The 16,624-nt window shown below is 40.8% G+C and overlaps 1 protein-coding gene across 1 annotated transcript; it reads left to right on the plus strand.

Annotated features, from left to right (window-relative positions):
- The first annotated feature begins 557 nt into the window (after positions 1-557).
- On the plus strand, positions 558-4,625 carry LOC140513646 (zinc finger protein ubi-d4-like). The gene is made up of 2 exons (XM_072623498.1): positions 558-2,105; positions 3,525-4,625. The coding sequence occupies exons 1-2, from the start codon at positions 1,580-1,582 to the stop codon at positions 3,539-3,541; spliced, it is 543 nt and encodes a 180-aa protein (XP_072479599.1). The 5' UTR covers positions 558-1,579; the 3' UTR covers positions 3,542-4,625.
- Positions 4,626-16,624: the final 11,999 nt, after the last annotated feature.

Here is a 16,624-nt window from a genome sequence, read left to right on the forward strand (position 1 = left end):
GTCCACACTGGGGGTAGGTACTCTCTATAGGATTTGTGGGAAGGCTCAGAAAAGAATCACAGAAGGTTAAAAAGACATAGCTACGATGTCACCTTTATCAATCATTTACTGAGTGCCTACTATGTGTCAGTCATTGTGCTAAGCTCTGGGATTACAAAAAGAGGCAAAAGACAACTTCTGCCCTCAAGAAGCTTATGATCTAATGGGGTAGACAATGAGCAAACAGATACTTATTTGTAAGTTATCCACAGCATAAATAGGAAGCAATTAAGAGACAGAAGGATTGTTATTAAGAGGAGATTAGAAAGGCTTCCTGTAGAATATGGGATTTTAGTTGAGACAATGAAAGACAGGGAAGCCAGCAGGTAGAGATGAAGAGGGAGAGCATTCCAGGTGTGGAAAGCCAGAGAGAATGCTGGGAGCTGAGAGATGGAGTGTCTTGTTTGTGGAATCGTCAGAAACCCTGTATTACAGGATCCAAGAGTACATGTCAGGGAGTAAGGTAAGGAAGGAAGGAAGAAGACTGGAAGAGGAGGAGGGGGCTAGGTTTGGGGGCTTTGAATGCCAAGTACAGCATTTTGTATTTGTTCCTGGAGGCAATAAGAAATGTTTGGAATTTATTAAGTAGGGGTGTAACAGGATTAGACCTGTACTTTAGGGAAATCACTTTATTGGCTTAATGGAAGATGGATTGGAATGTGGAGAGACTTGAAGCACACACCCACCTTGGATAGAGAACTGGGCTTGGAAACAGGAAGGTTCATCTTGCTGATTTCAAATCTGTCCTTAGACAATACTAGATGTGAGGCCCTGGACAAGTCGCTTCACCCTGTTTGCCTCAGTTTCCTCATCTGTAAAAATGGGCCATAGAAGGAAATGGCAAAATCACTCCAGTATCTCTGCCAAGAAAACCCCAAATGGGATCAGAAAAAGTCTGAAACAACTACACAACATGAATGGTGGCAGTGTCAGAGAAAAGAAAGGGGCATATTCTAGAGATGTTGCAAATGTGAAATCGACAGGCATTGTCTACAGCTTGGATAGGGGAGGTGACAGATAGTGAGGGATCCAAGATGACTCCTAGGTTGCTAACCTGAGGTACTAGAAGGGTGGTGTTGCCCTCTACAGTTAATAGGGAAGGTAGGAGGTGGTTGTGTTTTAGGGGTAAAGATAATAAGTTCTGTCTACTGAATACCCAGTTTGAGATGTCTTTGGAATTGTGAGATTGGAGTCAGCAGAGAGGCTGAGGCACACGTAAAATAATCCATGGGAGCTAATGAGATCTCCAACTTTCCATACAGAATGCAACTCCTCTGACCAAGGACTATTTTACTTCTCAAATAGTAAGTGCGCATTCATCCATTTATTGAAGGGGAGTACTTACATTGATGGGATCACAGAACAGTTAAAGTACTGAAAACCTGTACTAAGTACCAGTGCCTACTCTTGACCTAGGGCAGGTGAGGGGGAAAAAGAGGGGAGGGGGTGGGGCGTGGGTGAGTCTGCTTACTGGATGTTAGCTAGGGGCCAGACTCCCAGCGAGAGGATACTTGGAGGCGCTTAGTTAGCAGCACGGAAAATGGAATTCGGAAGAGAGGAGAGCTACAAAGATGCCGTCGAGGAGTGTCACAGTTACAACACCCGTCTATGTGCTGAGCGCCATCAGCGCCTGCCCTTCCTGGACTCTCAGACTGGAGTAGCCCAGAACAACTGTTACATCTGGATGGAAAAGCGACACCGTGGTCCGGGACTGGCACCAGGCCAGTGGTATTCCTATCCTTCTCGGCGTTGGCAGAAAAAACGCCAGGTCCACCTTCTTGAAGATTCTCCACTCTTCCCATCCACCAAACCAGACACAGAGGGGACTGTGATGAAGGAAGGACTAATTTCTCAAGCTGGAAGCAGCTCCAGGGCTCACCTCCTAGGAAAGTGGGCTGCCCAAGATCCCAGAACTAATGCTGTTAGCCTGGACGGGTCTCAGATTACCAACAGTGGGGCAAAGAAAGAGACCCCGGAATTCCGGGATGAGGATGAAGACTGGGTGGATGACCAGAAAGAAGATAAACCCAAGCCCAAGCAGGGCAAGGGCAAAGCCAAGGCTAAAGGTATGAGTGGCAACCTGCGGTAAGTGGTAAGGAGCTCTAGATACTTCAATCCTAAAGGGGACAAACTTTCTGTGGGGGGCTGTAGTTGTGAACAAAGTCCTATTTCAAAAGCTCCCCAGAGTGTGTGAAAGTGATATAAGAACTACCAACATCTCTGTTACCATGTGCCCATTCGGACCCATGCTCATTCCCCTCCAACTAGAAAAAGTTCTCAGTCTTCGTCCAGAGGTCTGAAGAATGGCCTTGAGGCATTGACCCAGCCAAAGCATTACTTGAGTCCCAGGGTGGGGGTGGGGTAGGAACTTCAAGATGTGCCTGAGGAGCTGGGATCATCTTCCAATGAAGCTATTTCCTACCCTCAGTTCATCTCAATAATTCATTCCACTCCCTTGACTCCTGCTCTCCCCTTCGCATCCCCAAACCTTAAAATTGAATCAGTCTTGGAGCAGAGTTGCTCTGAGCTCCAAAAGGAGGTCCTAGCTATAGGACCTCCATTTATGGAGGGGCCCCAGGCCAGTCATTTTTTCATTTTCTACCAGATTCACTTTTGACTTCTCCATAACTTCCTCTCTACCTTTTCCCACCCCTCTCCCCCAAACTCCAGCACTTAGCACACTTCCTGGTCTTCCATAGTGCTACCTTACTGCACTGTGTCAGCCCCTCAGTGTGGGAGGGGCTGAAGGGAGTTGAAGTTGCCATTTGATTCTGGACTGGTTGAAGGAGAAGGCTTCTCAATGTCAGATGAGGCCCACTCCTCTTGCAGTCTATCTGCCCTCATTTTCTCCCCCCACCCCAAATGCACTAGCCTCTGTCTTCCTCTTGTTTTCCAGTTTCTCCTCTTCTTTCTCCCCTTTTGCTGCCTTGGGGAGGGTTGTGTCACTGTTTGGGGCAATGGGCTAGTTGAGCTGGCTCCTCCGATCTTCTCTATAGTCTAGCCTCAACCCCTGCTGAAGATAGGAGAGGCCTACTGCCCCTAGGAAAAACTGAGTCCTGGCTTCTTGCTCTCCATAAAGAAGACTCACCCTTCCTGCTTCTTAGAGGGTTGAGCTGTGCCCTTCACACTGGAACTGGTTTGCAACTTTCTTTTTTCTCAGGTCTGTCCACTCTCTACCTTTAGGATTTACCCTTCTTTCATAGAACAATCAGGCAAAAGAGAATTTTCTAAGGGCATCTGAGAGGGGCTGATTGAGCTGGGGAAGTCTGGAGATCTCTCTGGCTCCTCTCTCTCCTCTCTTCTTTCCCACCTTCTCTTCCTATCTCTTCAGGGAGGGCCCCCACAGCTCTCTCTTCCCTCTTTGGGTCTGATGGGATGTTCCTGGTAACCTGGTGCTAGCTACAGCCCGACTCGTGCTCTGATGGTTTGTACATCCATTCTCTTTCCTCAGTTCTCCTTTTCTTTGTTCTTTTTTTGTTTTGTAGGGAGAGAAGTCACCTAAGAAGATTTCTTCCAGAGGGAGATGGCAGATAACTCTACTCAGAGACAATCTCCAAAATGCCTGTTTGCTCCTCCACTTCCTGACTTAGACATTCAACCTTAAAGTGAATAGGAATCCCCAATCCAAAGTCCCTAAGTTCCTGGGTCACAGATGAGTCACTCAGATACACCCCTCCTCAGACACTTGCTAGCAGCTGGTAAGGGATGAATGCTTCTGATTCCTTGGGTTTTTGCCAGCTGAGGCTGGCAGTAGGGAGGAGCACGGCAGGGAAGTAGAACATGGCAGTGTTCTCTGAGGAAACTTTCCTCTTGGCCCTAAGGGAGGACTTTTACATTGGAGAGGAGGGAGTACTGTTACGTAGGAGTTGAGATGTCTTTTTTTTTTAAGTTCTTGTATTCCAGACATTAGTACAATAAATATTTTATATGGAAAAAAAACCTCAGGAGTCCTGTCTTCATCAGGTATGTGAGTTCATATCCCATTGCTCCCAGATGTTTGAAGTTGGAAATTTAGACATTCCTCCATTACATGGGGAATGGAATGTATCTCCTGTCTCTGCTTGTGTAGTCTGCCTGCCGCTCCGCTTGTTAGGATCCCTAGTGTCCCTCAAAGCTCAGCTCAAATGCTACCTAGCTTATCCTGATGCCCCTGGTTGCTAGTGTCCTCTCCCCTAAATGACTTTTTTGGTTTTGCAGCTAGTTTATTTATACTTATATGAGTACTCTTTTCTCCTTATTAAAAGTAAACTCCTTTGGAATACTATTGTGCTCCAAGAAATGGTGTAGGGAATGATTTCAGAAAAAACCTGGGAAGACTTACATGAACTGATGCAAATTGAAGTGAAAACAACCAGGAGAACGTTGTACACAGCAACAGCAATATTGTAAAGAAAATCAATTGCAAGACTTAGTAACTCTGATCAATACAATGATCCACCACAATTCCAAAGGACTCATGACAAAAAATGCTATCTATCTCCAGATAGAGAACTGATGGACCCAGGGTGCAAAATGAAGGTTTCTTTTTTCTTTTCATTCTCTTTTTCTCCTCGAACATGGCTAATAAAGAAATATGTTTTGCAAGACTTCATATGTATAACAGGTATCATACATCTTATCCTAATGGGCTGGGGAGGGGATAGATAGAGAGAACTTGGAACTGAAAATAAAAAATAATTTTTTAAAAAAGAATATAAATTCCTTGAGGTCAGGGACTTTTTTTTGTCAGCTTATCTCCAGTGCTTAGCATAGTACTTGGTGGTAGCTATTTAATAAGTATTTACTGATTGATTGAATTAGACTTATGTACTTCTTTGAAAGTCCTGGTGGTGAGAGGTAAAGGCATAAGAAGATAGCATTTGAGAGTTTTCTCCTCCAATAATGCTTAAGAGGCAGAATCTGTATCTTGAAACCTCCAAACAGACTCTGATGTTATCTAGTTTCTGCAGAATGCGTTTGCTGAACTATCTCTCCCGCAAAGAATTCAGGGGAAGTCCTAGATTATGTTCCCTAGCTGATGGCTGCTTCAGGAGAATTTTCTCCTTTCTCTGGACATCTTAGTCCCAGAGGAACTGCTGACCCCCAAAGGAAGTGAATTCCAGTCACGATGCTGACTTCTCTCTTCCATTCTGTTATTTATCGTGCCAGGTCCCATTACTCAGTGGACAGGGAAGATGGAAGAGGGCTTTGAGCTTCTACCTGTTACTCAGCCAGATGTGTTCATGAAGATTGGTTTAGGTTCCATTGGAACCACAGATAACAGCCTTAAGGTTGGTGTGATTAAGATCAAGAAACCTTAAAGATGTCCCCTGAGAGTAGCCCCTCCAGTTGGGGCCTTTTTTATACCAGTGTTGCCTCTCCTCTACCTGTGCTCCTGTAAACCCCAAAAGGCCCGTTAGCAGATGTGTCTGGTGGCTCTCATTGTGAATTCCTGGCTGTATGCATCATTGGAGCCTGGTTATTCTTGAGATACCTGGAACCTAACCTTCGGGGTTTAGAGATGACAACTTTCAGATTTTGGCAGACACTTGGACTTCCTTTTTGTCTTTCAACCCCTGTGGGCCCAGTAGAGGCTAAGCTTCTATTTGCAGATGGATTCTAAAGCATTTATCAAATCCTTAAAAGCAAAATCCACATGTTTGTGCTTTAGTGCTGAAAACTGAATTATCTTTAAATGAAAATCCAAGATACTACAGTAGTAGATCTCACGTAGTAAAAAAGATGTAAAAAAAAATCAAACACTTATTAACTGCTTTCTGGGGGCAGCTAGATGGTGTATTGGATAGAGAGTTGGGCCTGGAGTCAGAAAGACTCCTCTTCTTGAATGCAAATCTAGCCTCAGACATTTCCTAGCTATCTGACCCTGGGCAAATCACAACCCCTCTGCAGCTCAATTTCCTCATCTGTAAAATGAGCTGGAGAAGGACATGGCAAACCATTCCAGTATCTTTGCCAAGAAAACCTCAAATGGGGTCATGACAAGTCAGATGGGACTGAAAAATAACTTAACAAAAACAAAACAAAAAAAGGTAACAGATACTGTGCCTTAGCACAAAATTACTTTAGAAATATCATCTCATTTGATCTTCACAATAATACTGGAAGATAAATTATGATCCTCATTTTACAGTTGAAGAAACTGAGGTAGACAGGTTAAATGATTTGCCCAGGGTCACATAGCTAGTAAGGGTCAGAGTCTAGATTTAAGCTCAGGTCTTCTTAATTTTAGGCCCAAAGCTCTACTGACCATGCCACTTGGATATCTCCTAGTTAGACTCTTTTAGACCTTGAGCAAATTACTTTATTTTGTGATCAGTTTCCTTGACTGAAAAGGGTTGGATGACCTTTAAAGTCCTTGCTGGTCCTAAATCTGTGACCGAATGACCACGGCATAATTCAGAGATATATTCAAGTCTGGAGTCAGAAGACCTGTGTTCAAATTCTACCTCTGGAAATACCTTTGGTAACCTTGAGTGAGTTTCTCAATTTCTCGAGCCTCAGTTCCCTCATCCATAAAATGAAAGGACTGGACTAAATGGCCTTTGAATTTTTCTAAGGTCTAGTTCTACAATCCAATGAAAGAACTCTTTTGGAGCAAGGACCATATGTTATCCTCAGTCCTATGCAGTGTTTTGTTGTTCAGTCATTCAGTTTTGTCTGACTCTTTGTGACTCCATGGACCATAGCTCATCAAGCCTTCTATCCTCTATGTCCTGAAGTCTGTCCAAGTTCCTGTTGGTTGTTTCCTTGATACTATCTATCCATCTCATCCCCTTTTCCTTTTGCCTTCAATTTTTCTCAGGACCAGGGTCTTTTTTCCAATGAGTCCTGTCTTCTCATTATGTGACCAAAGTATTTAAGCTTCAGCTTTAGTGTTTGACCTTCCAATGGATAGCCTGAATTAATTTCACGTATTGACTGATTTGATCTCTTTGTTGTCCAAGGGACTCTCAAAAGTCCTCTCTGGAACCACAATTTGAAGGTGGTGCTCAGCTTTCCTTACAGTCCAACTCTCATAGCCATACCTTGCTACTTGAAAAACCATAGCTTTGACTTTGTGGCAAGGGGATGCCACTGCTTTTTGATATGCTGCCCAGATTTGTCATAGCTTTCCTTCCAAGGAGCAAGCATATAAAACAATATTAGATATGTATTACTGAGGAGGCAGTGTGGTACATAAGGAAATATCCTTGCATAGTAGAATGCTAGATCTGTGATCAGAGAACCAGCACCCTTTTGTGACCTCGTGTGACCATATGCCAAATCAGAAACCTCTTTGGGCCTCATTTTTCTCATTCTTAAAATGAGGGAGTTAGACTCTAGAGTCCCCTCCACTTTGGAATGTTATATAGTAAACATTCCATGAATAATGGTTTAAGGTTCATTTCCTTACATTTTCCAGTGTATAAATGTGCTATCTTATTCTTTGGTTGGTATATTTCATTATGCAAGAGGCAGTCCTGCTTCTGATACTCAAGGTGTGACCTTGAGTAAGTCATGTATTTTGGCTGAGGAGGCAATTGGAATTAAATATTTTGCCCAGGGTCACCCAGCTAGTAAGATTCTGAGGCTGGGTTTGAACTCAGGTCCTCCTGACTCCAAGGTTAGTGCTCTATGACTGAGCCACCTAGCTACTTGTTGAGTATGTCATTTCACCTCTACTTGTGTACAGAACTCACATGGGGCAGAAGATGCGATATAAGGACACTCTCAAGATCTCTCTAAAGAACTTTGGATTTGACTGTGCGACATGGGAGACATGGTGCAGGATCGGTTAGCATGGAATGCCCACATTAGAAAAGGTGCTGTGCTCTATGAGGAAAGCAGAACTGAGACGGCACAAAGGAAATGCAGAATAAGAAAATATGGAGTAACCACCCCGAATGTTCACACGGACTATCTGTGCCCAATCTGTAGTAGAGCAGTCCAAGCTCATACTGATCTGATCAGTAGTTGGACACACTGAAACTTCACTTTATCATGGTGATGTCATATTGGTCCTTCTTGAGAACAAAGGACAACCAACCAACTTCTGTTAAGCATCTCCTTAGGATTCATCTTCCATGTCAGTAGGCTCCATTTCTCTAAATCATACATCTTCATCTGTAAAAAATGTTGGATGCACATACCCTATGTATGTGTGTGTGTATGTAATATACATATATATGCATATATATGTATATTACATGTGTATTTATGTTTGGTTTATTATGTAAGTATTCTATGTAAAGATAGTCTGTAAATATTCTACTTAACTCATAATTATGTTGTGATGCAGTGGATAAAGTCTTGGCTGGGAGTCTAGAAGACATGAATCCAAATCAGGCTTCTGACACTTATTGTTGTGTGATATCGAACAAGCCATTAACTTCTGTCTTTCTCAGTTTCTTTATTTGTAAAATGGGGATAATAATAGCACCTACCTCCCAGGGTTACCGTGAGGATCACATGAAATAGCAGTTGTAAAAATGCTTAGCACAGTGCCTGGCACATGATAAGCACTGTATAAATGTTGTTACTTCTAGGCCTAGGGCATTGAAGAGCCTCCTGGAAGAGAGCTCAGATCATTTTGAGTGATCATTCAAAGCTGGACCAAGAATTAAAAAGGATAGCAGACAGAATTGCTTTCAGATTGCAAAGCTCTTTTAATGACCCCAAAGTTTTCCATGAAAGAATTGACTCATCTTTTCAATACTAACATTTTGAGAGTTTTGCTATATGACTGTAAAAGAAGGAACACCATAACTTCCGATGAACTCAAAACCAATGGGGAGAGGGAAATTCATCGGAGGGAAAAAGAGGTTAATCATAGGATTGTCAACCTCTCTGCCTCAACATGGGGACATTTTCAATTGTGCTTTTGTATCCCTACTGCCTTACCCGTAGTTTGTAGGATTGATTTGGAGATTTATCTTAAAGCAAGATAAGGATTCTGAAAGGCAGCTGAACAGGTGGTAATTAAATCCAAGAGAGTTGATGAGTTTACCTAGAGAGAGTGTAATTATAAACGGATAATAGGACCCAAGATGGAGCTTTGAGTGACACCCCTAGTTAGGAGATAGACTAAGATACCTCTCTTCTGGGTTCTTAGCTTTACAAATGAAATTACTGACCAGCATTGGTGAAACACCCTCCCTGTCCACTCCAAATTACTTAAAAATGACTTGGAAATCTTTTCCATAACAGGCTACCCAGCTTATCCCAGGTGGGCCCAGTTTATTATCCATTTGTACTCTCTGCCCCAGATATGCATACTACTGGAATACTATATAGTGTCCATCAGGATGCAAGTTGAAATGTGGGCAAAAGACATTTTTCATTCACTTGGTCTTTTCTAAGTAGATAGATAGTCCAAACTCCTTTGAATGGTCACTCAAAATGATCTGAGACGTTAGTTGTGTACAAAGGAATTCCCATCTTCTTCACAAAGCTTTGTCTGACTACTCTAGACCTGTGGTATCACACTCAGATAGGAATGATATCTACTAAACTGTACATAAGGATCCTTGTAGGCTGCATATTAGCTTAGAAAACCACATTTATTTCTTTATAAATATTTTTGGGGTTTTTTCCAGTTGTGTCTGACTCTTCATGACCTCATTTGGAATTTTCTTGGCAAAGATGCTTGAGTGGCTTTTGTTATTTCCTTCTCCAGCTCATTTTACAGATAAGGAAACCGAAACAAACAGGGTTAAGTGACATATCCAGGGTCATGCAGTAAGTATCTGAGGTCAGATTTGCACTCATAAAAATTAGTCTTCCTGATTCCAGGACTGCTGCTCTCTTCACAGCACCACCTTGCTGCCTCCATTTTATAAATATATCAGCAAATTAAAATCATATAGAAACTATAGTTTGGGATTTTTTGGTAAATTTTTTATTCATTTTTAGCTTAAATACAAAATGAGAAAAGAAAAAAAAGAACATTTCCATGTACACAGGAGAACACGAGATAATTCAATATAAAACAGTAAATTTCCATTTCAAGAAAATCTACATAATAAGTGCTACACATTTTTTCAAGGTTACCCAGCTTTTCTTTGCTCCCTTCTAGGTTTTCTTTTGTTCTCTGCTATGCATGCTTTATTTTATTTTATTTTTCCTTCCTACCCCTTTCTCCCTCGAAGAAGGCTAAAATTAAATTCAGGTATTTATCAACATACACATATATCCACAAGTCACTTAACCCCAATTGCCTCATCCTGGGTCATCTCCAGTCATCCTGATGAGTGTCTGGTCACTGGATTCAGATGGCTCTGGAAGAGAAGGGAGGCTGGTGAGCTGCACAGCCCTCCCTCACTCAAAGTCAAGTGCAAGTCTTGTCATTATTTCTTTGATGGTATGGTCTTCTTCGGCAATGAAGGATGAACACACACACATACATACATACATATATACGTACATACATATATATATAAAATCATACTATGCATATTTCCACTTGTCATCTGTTTCTCAGAAGGTAGATGGCATGTTCCTTTATATGTCCAACTCTTTCCATGTTTTTCTAAATAAACCAGCTCATCATTTTTTGTACCACAGCAGCATTCCAACACCATCACATCCTATCTGAGATTGTCTATGAAAGTTTTTTCCAATTTTTTGCATTTCTTCTATTCTTAGCTACACAGTTTTATTTATATAAAAAATTTTAATTTAAAATATTTGAAATTATCCATTTTATACTTCAATAATGCTCTTACCTGGTAATATAAGATCTGATATTGCTGAATTGACTTCCTTTACATCTTTTCCCCGTAGTTTCTTTTAAATTCTTGGCCTTTTGTTTTTCCAAATGAACTTTGTTATTATTTTCTCCAACTCAGTATAATAATTTTTTAGTAATTCAATTGGGATGGCATTGAATAAATAGATTAGTTAGGTAAAATTGTCATTTTTTTATTGGCTTTACTAACCCATGAAAAATAAGTCTTACTCCAATTATTTAAATCTGATTTATTTGTATAAAAGGTATTTAATGTTTATGTTCATGTAGTTCCTGTGTCTGTTTACGCAGATATGCTCTCAGGTATTTTATACTATCTAGTTACTTTAAATGATCTAAGATAATGTTGAATAATATTAGTAACACATTGTGTAGTTTCCCTAGTTTTCTCTTTTAGTTATAGTCTATTTTAACTTTAAATTTGCAGTCATGATTAATACCCCTGCTTTTTTTTTTTTTTACATAATAAATTCTACTCTGGCAGTTTATTTTATCTTTGTAAATCTCATTTTCATTGTGTTTCCTGAAAGCAACATATTGTTGAATTCAAATTTTTAATCTGCTATCCATTTCCGTTTTATGGGTAAATTCATTCCATTCACTTTCTAGGAACTATAGTTTTAATCTGGTTCAGGCCTTACTTGGGAGTGTTGTGGGTCATATGTGACTGGTGTGTTGTGTATTTGACACCTCTGCTCTAAACCGTATTTATTTCTCCTTTTTCTGCACTTCTATAGTACATATGGTATGAGCACTCATCATGGCACTTAAACATACCCTTCTTCAGTCGTTTCCAGCACCACAGTGATGATTCTGAGGTAGCAATAAAAAAATTAAACTCAGACAATTCACATTCCCCACAACAACCTTGGAACAAGATGGGATTTTGGAGGTGATTTAGCACAAACTCATTCTACAGGTGCAGGAATCCACCTTCAGATCCAGAGGGTGAGTTATTTGCCTAACAGGTCAATGACAGTACCAGAATAAGAGCCTGGGAGTTCTACACCCCCGCCTAGTGCTCTTCCTGCAAATTCCCTGGTTTGCTGGACATAGAACTCATGAGATATACATGGACACGTTGAAGCATAAACAGAAATACACTCTTTCAGAAAGCAGGTGTTCTACAGCACATGAGGAGGAATAATAACCCTTTTACCCTTTTTAGTTATGGGTCATTTCTCTGTCACAATTCCTGGCAAGAGGTTGGTTGGTCACAATCTATCTTCGGATTTGCTGCTTAAGTCATTTAAAGACCAGAGTCACTTGCCATTTCCTTTTCCAACCCATTTTACAGATGAGGAAACTGAGGCAAACAGGGTGAAGTGACTTGCCCAGGGTCACAGAGCTGGTAAGTATCTGAGGCCAGATTTGTACTCATGATGATGAGTCGTCCTAATTCCAAGCCCAGTGGTCTATCCACTGTTACACTTTGGTTTTTCCCATTTTTAGAAGACTAACAGGAAATTAGTCTTCTGATAGGGTAGAGTGGAAGTTTTCGTGCACAGGGAAGGCAGGAGATTTCACTCTGAAAAAGAAGGAGAAGGTGGTGGTTATCTCATGGCATCAGCTAAAGTGGGTAGCAGCTACTGTCTGCTACTTTTTCAGTTCCCTTTGTTAAGACCATGAAAGATGACCCCTATCCAAATGGGGAAGCTGGGAAATATGCATATGTGCCTGTTTTATTGAGAAGCAAGCCATGTGAGAAGAATGGTTAGATTCTATCCAGCCCTAATCTTCTATTTGTGTTTTTCTTCAATTTATTCTGTTAATGAATATATGTGTGCATAAATATATTTATTACATTTTCATATTTTTCTTTTTTGTAATGGAGGAAGGGAGGAGAGGGCAAGTAAATAGATTTCTGTTAATTTTTTTTAAATAGAGGATTAAAGGGGTACTATATATGTGAATGAAATATTACATGAATTTTTAGATGAAGTCACTGTATTGATGTACAAATGTAATTTACTATTTTACTTTGTTACAAGAGACCTTTCACATTGGCAGGAATCTATAAATGTTTGTAATATAAAAACAAAACAAAAAATAAAACAATAAAACTGAAAAAAGAAGGAAAACATTTGACAGATTTAATATTATTTCTCATAAACATCTTTGGCTTAAACCTGTCTTTATATTGCTTGGGTCTCCCTTTGTTTTGGGTCATGAGGGTGCAATGGGAGCTACCCAGGAGAAAGAGATGTTTTCCAACAAAGAGCTGGGAACCCAACTTCCAGCCTATTTTTAGAGAGTTGTTCTCTCTTACTGGATGCATAAGCACAAGCTATTTCATTATTATTTTGCTAAGTACAGACTTGGTCAGCTAGGTGGCTCAGTGGATAGAGTACCAAGTCTAGAGACAGAAAGACTCATCTTCTTGAGTTCAAATCCAACCTCAGACACTTCCTAGCTGTATGACCCTGGGCAAGTCAGTTAACTCTGTTGGCCTCAGTTTCCTCATTTGTGAAATGAGCTGGAGAAGGAAATGGTAAACCACTCCAGTAACTTTGCGAAGAAAATCCCAAACGGGATCACAAAGAATAAGACATGACTGAAACAACTCAACAAAAACAAAGTGCACTTATGAATGTGAGTCCTATTTTATAAATCTGCCTCATAGGCACGAGCCAAGGTTACATCTCCAAAAGCGAAGCAGAGTTAGAGCTTAAGTTAAATATAGAGAAGTTCAGTGAAGCATCTTCCTAAGGAAGATGATGAAGGTGATAGTGCTGCTGCTAATGCTGCCAATGGAAAGGCAGTGTGTTATAGTGGCTGGAGAGTCGGTGTCAGAATCAGGAAGCCCTGAGTTCAAATCTTACCTCAGACACTAGCTAGGTGACCCTTGGGCAAGTCGCTTGACCCCTGTTTTGCTTCAGCTTTCTCATCTGTATAATGGAGAAAGTAATAGCACTTACCTCAAAGGGATGTCATGAATATCAAATAATTGTAAAACGCTGAGTACACTAAATAAATGCTAGCTGTTATTATGGATACAAACAAACTGTTAATATGTTTGATTTTGATAAAAGGCTTACCCAGGATTATCAGTAATGTCTTGTGTGCTTTACATATCCGTTACTTAATCTGCATAGTGCATACCTGACACTAACTCTATCATGAGGAACTAGATGACTAATCAATGCTTTTTTGATGATTATGTTCTTAGTTGGGTGCTCTAACTTGGTCCATGTCTCAGGCTGAGGTTTCAACCTCCTCCTCCTTCATAGTCAGTCACATTCCCAGGTGGATTGGGTGGAATTCTTGACTTGGGGATTTCTAAGTCTCTGGTATGGGGAGCAGAGATGTAGGACCGCCTGAATTTCTTGGGTGACTAGTGGTCCCTCCAATGCATGGTCTAGTTAAGGTTATCCTCTGATATATAAGCTATCATGTATTCTATAAATTGGCATCCTATGCCACATGCCTCAAAGAGAAAACCTAAGTCTATTTTCAGAGACAAATGGGATAGTTGATTCAGCCACATCTTTGGTGCTTCCTAGAGCCCCCACTTTCTCCCTGAGTTAGCATGGTGAGGCTTTCTACCCCTTCATCATGCATGTCTTCAGCTCCTGAGTGTTAGAAGCTCCTCCCACTTTCAAGAACTGGCAATATATTTTTCCTCCCCCTCCTTCCCCTCCACTTCCCATTCTCCAAGCAGGAAGAATTCATGGTTGGCCACTAGCTCGCCAAAGAAAACAGGTTGGGACTTGGTCATGATGCCTTTGAAAGATTGTCAGTCCCTGGTTTATTTCATATCTTTCTGATGTTTTTCTCCATCTACATGTAGACCATTGTGGTTCAGTCATTTTTCAGTCATGTCCAACATTTTGTGATCCCTTTTGGGGTGTTCTTGGCAAAGATACTAGAGTGATCTGTCATTTCCTTCTCCAGCTCAATTTATAGGTAAGGAAACTGAGGCAAACAGGGTTAAGTGATTTGCTCAGGGTCACGCAGCTAGTAAGCGTCTGAGACCAGATTTGAACTCAGGAAGATGAGTCTTCTTAATTCTCGCTCTATCCATTGTGCCACCTAGCTACCTTTATGTATAGACTTTTTATTTAGGTTAGCTGTGTGACCTGGGTAAGTCCTATAACCTTTACTGAACCTCACTTTCCTCATCTATAAAATGAAGGTGTTGGATTCCATGACCACTAATCTCTTCCAGTCCTTAATCTATGATCCCATGATCAGAAGACAAACGCCACACATATCACATGATTATTATTTAAGTACTGGGCATTCAGGGAGGACTTGGGATTTTACATTTTGTGGTCATTATTCAGAGACTGAATATCCACTATACTGGATACAGAACTGGTCCTGGAGTCATAAAAAACTGGGAGTTCAAATACTGCCTCAGAGTGTCCTACAGCCCAGCTCCTCAAGAGACTGGAATCTTAAATTTTCAGTGCAAGCATTTATGATGCCTCAGAAATCAGCAACTTTTGCAGATCTGGAATTGGTTTATTGTTTTGTTGATTGCCTAGACTTAAGAAAGTGAAGGAGAAAAATGCTAATAATGCAGATTAAACTTTAAAAGTGTACAATTTTGCTCCTGGAGAGCCGGTTATTAAACATTTACCTTTATTTACTACTCAGGTGATCCTGAGCAAGTCACTTAAACTCCCTGAATTTCAATTTCCCATTATGTAAAATGGCAATAAAATAGCACCTACCTCATAGGGTTGGTTGTGATGATCAAATGAGATTAAATTTGTAGAATGCTTTGCAAACCCTAATGTATCATATAAATGCCAGTTATCATTATTAATTATTGTCATTATTGCAGGTCTCACTTCAGAGTTAGAAAGACCCATTCCATTTGTCTTGCACAGGCATGTCATATGGCAAAGCCACTGGAACCAGGATTGGGTAAGGGGAAGAAAATGGTCTGGATTGCATGTGGGACAATGCACTGAGCTTTTCAGCAGCTCCAAGCTATTCTCTGCTACACAAACTCATCCTTCCATGAAAGAAGCTAACATTTATGTAGTGTTTCCAAGTTTGCAAAGTGTTTCAAAAATATTGTCTGCATTTGATCCCCTCCCTCAACAACCCTGTGAGACAGGTGCTATGATTATTCCCATTTTATAGAGGAGGAAACTGAGACTGAGAGCAGTTGTGACCAAACCGGAGTTTTATACAGCTAGTAACTCAGATCTTCTTGACTCTAAGTCCAGTGCTCTATTCCATTACACCATCTGGTTGCCTTAGCAATCTACCAGTATGGCCCCATGTCATAGCGGAGCTGGTCTGGGAGTAAAGAAAGATTTGTTGTTTTTCATTTGATGATAGGCAAGTCACAGCTTTTTAGACCTCCAGGCAACTTTCTGCAGTTGGGGTCCTTAACCTGAGGTTAGGGCCAGGGCCTCCTTTACACCACCCAGAGTCCTGTCAGCGATGGAGTCCTGGATCTGATAGCCCTGGTTTAGCCAGCTTAACCTTCCACTTCTCTGTCACTGGCCTCTGAGGAAAGTGCCCTTTCAGGTATGTGTTTCCCTATTTGTGAAAGGTTTGGGAAAGTTTGAGAAAAATCCCCTTTAACTATTTAAAATCATTTAGAACTTGAAATAATGGGCTTTTTTCCATTTTAAAGACAAAGCGGCTAGGGGATTTTTGTTATTTTAGCTCAAGTAACTAACAGCTTACACCTAACCCAGAGACTTCAAAGTTGGTTCATCCTGCTGGTAAGTTTCTATTGGGCTGTCAGATAGAGCTTGGAAAAAAAAAAAGTGTGAGTTTAGAATGAACAAATAGTTAATGCCAGAAAACACAACAGGAGCATCTGTGAACTTGAAGATAGCAACTGTTTGGTTTTTGTCTTTGTAATCCTCACATCTAGTCTAGCGCCTTGCA

Source organism: Notamacropus eugenii, chromosome 7 (assembly GCF_028372415.1).
Source record: "Notamacropus eugenii isolate mMacEug1 chromosome 7, mMacEug1.pri_v2, whole genome shotgun sequence".
Taxonomy (NCBI): domain Eukaryota; kingdom Metazoa; phylum Chordata; class Mammalia; order Diprotodontia; family Macropodidae; genus Notamacropus; species Notamacropus eugenii.

Coding starts and splice junctions, on each gene's coding strand:
- LOC140513646 (XM_072623498.1), top strand. CDS start 1,580: ATGGAATTCGGAAGAGAGGAGAGCTACAAAGATGCCGTCGAGGAGTGT.